General features: G+C 35.9%; 1 protein-coding gene across 1 annotated transcript in view; it reads right to left on the reverse strand.

The window, feature by feature from the left end:
• Positions 1-8,820, reverse strand: part of LOC105621708 — a gene marked incomplete at its 5' end in the record, with an annotated part of 85,146 nt that overhangs the window by 24,910 nt on the left and 51,416 nt on the right. Inside the window, one exon of the mRNA XM_012203169.1 lies at positions 2,560-2,649. Coding sequence (XP_012058559.1) covers positions 2,560-2,649 — 90 coding nt within the window. The remainder of the gene's footprint in view (positions 1-2,559; positions 2,650-8,820) is intronic.

Here is an 8,820-nt window from a genome sequence, read left to right on the forward strand (position 1 = left end):
TATATATATATATATATATATATATATATATATATATATATAATATATANANANANANANANNANAGNATATANAACTTCTTGGTGTAAATATAGAAACTTCTCAATGTATTATAGAAACTTCTCGGTATAAATAACAATTATTGAATGATTTCTGATAAGCAAGAATTATTATGACAAAATATGCTAGTTATTCTAGAAACTTTTCAATGTAAATTTATAACAATTATTGAATAGTTTCTAATAGGCAAGACAAAATGTTTTGGAAAATTTAGTATTTGATTTTAAGAAAGCAAAAATTATTTTGCAAGAAAAATATTCTTTAATAAAGTAAGGTACAATCTCCCCACGTTTAAACTACAGAGATGCTCCTGAATCAGAGCATCACGTGAGCACCTGACGGCTGCCGAGCCTCAAGCGATAATGGGGATAGTGCGCCGAAATCGGCCCGAAATGTACAAATCTTTGTGAGCACTGTTTTATAGCTCTGGAATGTCCTAAACTATAATACCTGTTTCTAATGAGCAATGCGAACGGTTCGAGTCAAGGAACTTAATCCTTATAACTCGGAACCATATGCGATCTCTAACGAGGGTTGGGAGTCGATACGAGGTTTTACGATTCTAGAATAAATGGAAATTGAGATACGTCATATTAAAAATATTCTAGTTTATTATTAACTCAAAAATTTCTTAGTATTATATATAATATTTTAAAAGTAAATGTATCTATGTTTGCGACTAAGATATAAGAAAAAGCTAGTCTTTTAACAAGAATTTTATGTTATCGGTTACATCTGCATTGGTAACTGTTATTTTAACATGTTGTAAGAGTAAGCTAATATTCTTGAATAATTTTTATTTTTAATTCATTTTATTATAGTATTTATTTTTATAACTAATTGCTATGAGGTGTTGTACATTGCGAAACGCGATAACTTAGATCATTAATCGCAGAATTACTAATTAATTACATAAAAGACTAGTATACATGTTTTTGCAAGTTAAATCATGGGCGAGCGTGAGTCTGCGTATATGTGTATGTGTGTGAAGGGAGAGGCAATACAGGATCAATTAATTTTATGAATTACAACGGAGGAAGGGAGGAAGAAATTATGAAAGAAATTTACGGGAACGAAATATGGAACTGGTGAAGGAGTACGCGGAAGGAGAACTAGAATGTGAACAAGAGGTGGCTGGCCAGTTATGGCATTTCGAATTTCTTGTGGGTCAAAATAATCGGACTATGTAAACATCTGATGGGAGAGGTTGTGTTGCATGTGGAAATCGGTTATTTAAAGATTCAAATGAATCATCGGGATGAATGAGGAATTCGTTTCGCGGTGAATATATAGGTATATAAATTAAGGGGGGATTTACTACTACTCAGCAGGTTTTGGCTTTAGAAAATGATTGTCGAAGATCTGATCTCTGTGACTATAAGACTCCAAGGGGATCTAGCGATTTGGAGGCTTCAGTAGAGTTACTTGACAGTAATAGGATCGCGAATAAGATCGCTTGAGTTAACTGATCGCGACTCACCACTAGAATCAGTTAAATGATCTGGTTGCGGACCGGCAGAGTGTGATCGGTTGATTAGATAACTTTTACTGTATAGTCGCGAACAGGCAGAGTTTCGTGTCGGAAATAGAGTTTGACTGCCAGTCTGTTCGCAAAGGACTTTCTTTATATTCGCGAGTTAGTAGTGCTGCGTCTCACGTATATTACTGGTGTAATCTAGGATTAGGATTGAAAGTATCGGTTGTGAAATGGAAATGTGTCTAAACAACTTTTGTCATCGACTATTTGCCGAATTCAACTTAGAGCCACATGTGTCATTTATTACAGACAACTATTCCAGTTTGTAATTGTTAATCTATTTATTTCTCCTGTTCTTCGGGATAAAGTTCTTCAATTCGACACTTGATTTAAATATTAAAATTAAATATTAAAATAAATCCAACAACTTCGTCCCGAGTGAATTATTAGTCTCAAAAACGAATATTATTCGGCTCGTCGCTATTGTAACCTCCTATGTTAGAAATAGATGATCTACCGATATTTAATAACTTTTATAGTGATGACGAAAATTCTAACATGGAAGAAAATGCTAACATGGAAAAAAAGACTGTGGATGTAACATTATATTGTATTATTAAAAGACATTGTTAAAAATCCTGCAATAGATGAAAGAGAAAGGATAACAGGTTAAAGAGAGAACGCACTGGGTGAGAGAAAGAAAGAACGAATCTCCTTCCCTTTCTAATACGAATCCCTGTGACACGTTTCCTCTCCTCAACGTCTATATACACTTCTCCCTCCCTAACCCGACACATACACACACACATACACACACACACATACACACACACACACACACACATCGCATATACGTATACGCACTAATGAGTTAAAATCGGCCTATCTTTACTTTTATCTTACGTTAAATTAATATAAAGATTTGGGTGGATCGTTTGGGACACGTAAATTGTGTTAAAATAATACCAAATTTTTTATTGTGTAGTGATAAATTGATCATCTAAGAATAAACTGAATCTTACCATCATCATAAGATTTCGATTTGTCTAAGGTCTGGATTTCCATTTTACGATGTAACTTCGTTGTAGTAGTTGATGTAGTAGTAAAAGTTCCTGCACAACAAATGTTATATTATATATTAGCTCAATAAACAAATATATAACAAAGATATAAAATAAGAATTTATAAATTAGATTTCGAGATAAATTAAACAAAAAATAAAATATCTTATAAAACTACTACGGTAATTAGTGCGCAAATTAATACATGCTTCGCTAATAGAACCTAAATAATACGTTATATATCTTTTTACTATTCCAACTCAAGTAGTATTATTGCTTTAAAATTCTTTTACAAAAATATTCTCATTGAACGTCTTTCTATTTTAACTTAATAATGGCAGCTTTAATTCTCTGTCAAAAATTATTATCTCTTGATAAAACTATTATATTGTATCAGATTAAAATTAAAAAATTAAAATTCAAATGTGTGTGCTACTGTCTTTATCAACCAAATGAAGTTTTATCAAATTAAAAAGTAAAACTCAAGTGATACTGTCTTCTTCATTTACTTAATTCCAATGATATGTATCACTTGTATAAAAGATTTGATATCAACAATTAGCGCTAAGTTAAATTCTACAAAATTTTACGCAGCATTCCTATAAAAGATTTGATATCAATTATTGGCATTGAGTTAAATTCTAAAAAATAAAACTCATGTGATACTTTTTAACTTTTTTTACTTAACTCTAATAATATAATATATATTACTTATATTGTAAAATCGACATGACAAATCACAGTCATTCCGTTTTTTTTCTTACGCTTTCCTTAAATCCTTTATGTTCCATAGAGCGAAATAAGCAGAAGCGAAACGCGCGGAATAATATAAAATCATACTTTTTATGTTATTTACTTGTAATAATAAAAATAATATTTCAATGTAAATATAATAATGTATATAACAAATCGGTAAATATTAGGACTTCTCTAACAATAAAATATTTTTAACATAATTGTAAAACTATCTCATGATTGGCTAAAACTTGATTCCGCTGCCGCGTTTACCGCTCAATAGGACATAAAAGAAAAAAATAAACGGAATCGTAGGCTGTTGATTAATATCTACATTCATATGTAGTCATCGAATCATTAATATTTTGCTATTTATCAATTCTGTGTCCATATTAATGAAAAAGATAAAAAATAATAACCAATCTCATTATATGGACAATGGCTGTAATATACATCGACAGTATAAATTAAGGTTATTAGCAACTTTTGTTTATTCCGCAAATTGTAACAGTGAAATTATAGTGAAAATAGTGGAATGATTGCGATTCCTGTTGATCCACGAGTTTCGTTGCCAATTTCCGCTCTATGAGACATCGGTCTGACTGCTTGATATTATTGTAATATCATGTGGATATTTGATAATGAGTACGTTGATATAATGTTGATATAATGTTGATATAAAGTTGATATAATGAACCTGATACTTGATAGTGTTCCATGTTTTTTATTTGTATTGTACATAACCTTTCTCTCAAAATTCCTCAAAATTTTTCTTCATTATCAAATATAAAACTGTTTTCCCGATAATTTTTATACTTAATAAATTACTACAATACATTAATACAATACATTATATACAATTGTATGTGCAAAGCGTTTTATTTTTTACATATTCAATACATGAAAATTCTTTAAAATACTGATCGACTAAAATGTCACTTAGTGTTAAAAATTTTGTCTTTTAATATTTTTTTAATATAAATCAAAATTTAAAATTTCTTATTATCAATTTGTAAATAACAACAAAAATTAACTTACATTTCAAGATATGCACTTTTCTATAATTTTAATATTAAATTGCGCATAATTCATTAATGTTATTATGCTAATGTTGTTAAACAATTCAAATTTGTCGCTTAGTGATGACGGCAGTCAAACTGTAATTCATTAGCTGGGTATACTTAGGATGCACAAGAGAATATCTTTGTATTTCTATCATAATGGATAAAATTGAAGAAATTTTGTGGTACAACTTTAATTATCATAAAACATAAACTTGACGTAATATGATAAAATATGAAGAAGTCTAACCAAAATCGAATAGCTAAATAAGTGGATTCTGTTCAAAAAAACAGAAATGTGATTCATCAAAAAACTGATCTGGTAATTCATGCGATGGCAATACGCAAACTTTGTTAAGTTTATAGCGATCGGCATTCTTGTATTAGGTGTACAACTTTGCTTCTGCCGTTTTTTTTCCGAAATTCGAGGCTTTATTGTAAAAAACTGGTTATACATTTATGATTCAAAGTATTGTCCATCGCTGGCCACTACTTTCTCCCATCTTTCGGGTAGCGTACGAATCTCGCGTCGAAAAAACTGGTCATCTTTTGAAGCTATCCACGAATCGATCCAATTTTTTACTTCTTCATAAGACCGGAAGTGCTGGTCAGCCAGGCCGTGTGCCATTGATCGAAACAAGTGATAGTCAGAGGGAGAAACGTCTGGAGAATACGGCGGGTGGGGTAGGACTTCCCATTTCAATGTATCCACGTATGTCTTGACCACTTTCGCAACATGGGGTCAAGCATTGTCATGCTGCAAAATCACTTTATCGTGTTTCTCGTTGTATTGCGGCCGTTTGTCTTTCAATGCTCGGCTCAAACGCATCAATTGCGTTCGATACCGATCGCCTGTGATTGTTTCAGTCGGTTTTAACAGTTCATAATACACTACGCCGAGCTGGTCCCACCAAATACAGAGCATGACCTTGGAGCCATGAATATTCGGTTTGGTCGTTGACGTGGAAGCATGGCTGATGAACTCCCCATGATTTTCTGCGCTTGGATTATCGTAATGAACCCATTTTTCGTTCCCAGTCACAATGCGATGCAGAAATCCCTTCCGTCTTTGCCTTTCAAGCAGCTGTTCACAAGCAAACAAACGCCGTTCAACATCTCTCGGCTTCAATTCGTACGGCACCCAATTTCTTTGCTTCTGAATCATTCCCATGGCTTTGAGGCGTTTTGAAATGGCTTGTTGAGTCACTCCCAATGATCGTGCCAATTCTTCTTGATTTTGACACGAGTCTTGCTCAAGTAATGCCTCCAATTCTCCATCTTCGAAAACCTTCTCTCTTCCATCGCTATGCCGGTCTTCGACGTCAAAATCACCGTTCTTGAAGCATTGAAACCACTCACGACACGTTCTTTCACTAATAGCGGCCTCATCATAAGTATTTGAGAGCATTCGATGAGCCTCAGTCGCAGATTTCTTCATATTGAAGCAAAAAATTAAAACCTCCCGCAAATGACGAGAATTTGGCTCGTAAACTGATATTTTCAATCGAGAATAACTTTATGATGCAGACACAAATCGACTAATGTTTCTATGGGGTTATGTTGACAGATGCCCAAGTTTATTGTATGACGTCTATGATCTATTTATTTCGACCATCATTTACCGCTAAAGCCATCTATAGGAAAACGGCGGAAGCAAAGTTGTACACCTAATAACATGAAATGATTGTCGAGACTATTCGTCCTTTTAGGATTTCTGAACACATTACAGATTTTTTCCTGCAATCAGTATAGTTAGACACGATGGATTTTATATACTAATAAATATGAAAACAATGAGAACTTCGAAATAATCAATTTACGAATTCTGAGAAAAAGTTTTATAGTGTAAGACAATGGGAAACTGATAAATAATACCACGTATTTTTTGTTTATGAATTAAGTAGAACATGCGCCAGCTGAAATAATATACCACTTCAGCTATACCACTTCAGCAAATATCTGACTTAGAGTATGTTCCACTTGACGCTCATAGAATCACTTCATCTTTGTTTATGAAATGTTTAACAAGGATAAATAATGCTTGCGATCAATGTTGTTCAATCGTTAAAATGGAATTGAATGACAAACACTGCTGTCATACGATCCATCAGCAAACACTGCTGTCATCAGATCCATTTTTTGATCAAGGTCCATTTAGTCATTTGATTTTGATTAGATTTCTTCATACTTTGTTTTATTTTATCTCTGTGTCAAGTGTCATGACGATTTGATTTTGTATCACAAAATTTGTCCAATTTTCTAAACTTCTTAATAAGAATAAGAGAAATAAAATACATTTCCATAAGGATAAAAGCATTAAGGTGTCCTAACACCCAAATAATTCAGGCCGTCCGCCCCTGCCTAAAGGAGTGGATAGGCAGGTCTTGGGGGAGGAGGGGGGGAGTCGTACAGGATGACATAGATATTCACCGGGCGTGGTGAATACCTGTATTGTATAGGAAAAGAGCACATTGCACGGTGTCACTACTGCGCAGCCAATCGGGCTCCGCGCAATACACGTTGGAGGAGTGACTTGCGTGGGCAGAAGAGCGCAGGGCCTTGATCGCAGTACTAGGACCGGATCATTCACTGCACGCTTAGTCAAGAAAATGGTGGGCAACGAAGAAACATGAAAAATAGGCTTCTTCTATGAGCACGTTATGCTGCAGAAAGAGGAGGCCAAAAGAGCAAGGCACAAGACTAGATCCCATGGGAATAGGGACAGTGGTTTTCCATCAGACCAGCAGCGACGAAAACATCACCGCGATTAGTTCGGAGAACTCAGCGTACCAACATCCGAGCAGTTGCTGCCCCGCCAAGACCGGCGATAACGGTGGCACGAGAGTGGGATAGGGTAAAGTCAAGCCCTTTCATCTTCGCCATCTCAGAGAGAGGGGTCTCAAAAAGTCTAGATCACAAAGACCGTTAAGACAGTTGAGAGTATGAGCACCATGGTCACTCAGGGGATAGTCTCGACCGCGGGGCGTGGGGATTGAGACTCGGGCGGAAACCTGGGTCTTAACTGTGCCTCCTCCACAAATTATAGGAGGCATATTAAGTGCCTAATATACTCCGCGCAGCGTAGAATTGCTGCGTGGATCGTCCTATCGCACTATGTCGTACGCGGCGATGGAATTACCGCTCTCGCTGGAATTCCCCTCGGCGAAGCTCATCATCAAAGAGCACACTGGTGTCTTCTGGTGCATCAAGGAGATTCATGACAGGAGGCGATATCTTCATCCCAACACGAGGACGGATGACATAATTAGAGAACAAGAGAGGGAAAAAAATCATCCAGGAATGGGAGAAACATCTTCTGCACTCGGACTTCCTCGGCCGTGTGACTGTCGAGAATATCCAACTCCTCTTAACACAACAGTTAAGTAGAGGCAGAGACGAGTTGTCCTTTCGCTTGGTGCAGATGCTCTCCAACCACGGCTGTTTTAGAGAATAGTTGCACCGAATAAAGGAGGTGGCACTGAGGTGTCACCATTCTGCGAACTTCGGCTTTACACTTTTATTGTCCTGTCCGACTTGGGATGTGGAGCGCCGGGTTTTGATTTCGGGAATCGGGTCAGACTTGTATCTCTCGATCATCCGAAGGACAGTTGAAAAGCGATGTTCTGTTTTTGTTTCGTCGTAACGAAGTGGAAGGACAGCGCGGAGGAGGAAAGGCGGGGGGGGAGAGAGACGTTTTTCTCCCCTAATCAACAAAACGAACAGCAGAGCAACGGTCGCCTCCCCCTCCCCCTAATGAGGGTAGGGAGGGACACTGTCCTCAATTGCGCTCATAGAGGAGTGGGAAAACATCCCTTCCAGTACTCTATTGCCTTGGAATGAGCTGGTCCCTTGAATCCTCAGCTACGAGGATTAAAATGACATTGGAATTAGTGCTTGTATGCGCCACAGTTGGAAAGGGGAGGAGGAGGGAAATGGCAGCATGCTGACTACGATTCCCAATCTCCCCTTTTTAAAACTGTCCAATTGCATATAGGAGGTTTTTAATAAGATATGCAGTGTCCTCGACATCCCTCTGTGAGGGTAGCATCGAATCCTACATTATCTCCGGATTAGATCGATCTCGGGAGTATCTTCTCCTTTATGGTGGGATGATCCCCTTCGGAGATCATCGTCCCTTGAAAGGAGTTAGAAGATTTTTCTCACCCTAAAAAAAGGGTGATGTTGTAGATGTTTTTCGGTAAAACTAAAGTTGTATATAGGAAGGTTATGACATCCTTTCACAGTTATCCATAATACGAAACGGCACGAAACTTTGAATGCTTGCTAATTAATATATTAACGAATTACTTGTTATTTAAAAAAAAAAATAGATAAAATCCAAAAGAATTAAACATAACTTATTTTTATCAGCATTTTATCATAAAGTTATATATTATCTTATATGTATATATATATATATATATAT

This window comes from Atta cephalotes (genome assembly GCF_000143395.1).
Source record: "Atta cephalotes unplaced genomic scaffold scaffold00036, whole genome shotgun sequence".
Taxonomy (NCBI): Eukaryota; Metazoa; Arthropoda; class Insecta; order Hymenoptera; family Formicidae; genus Atta; species Atta cephalotes.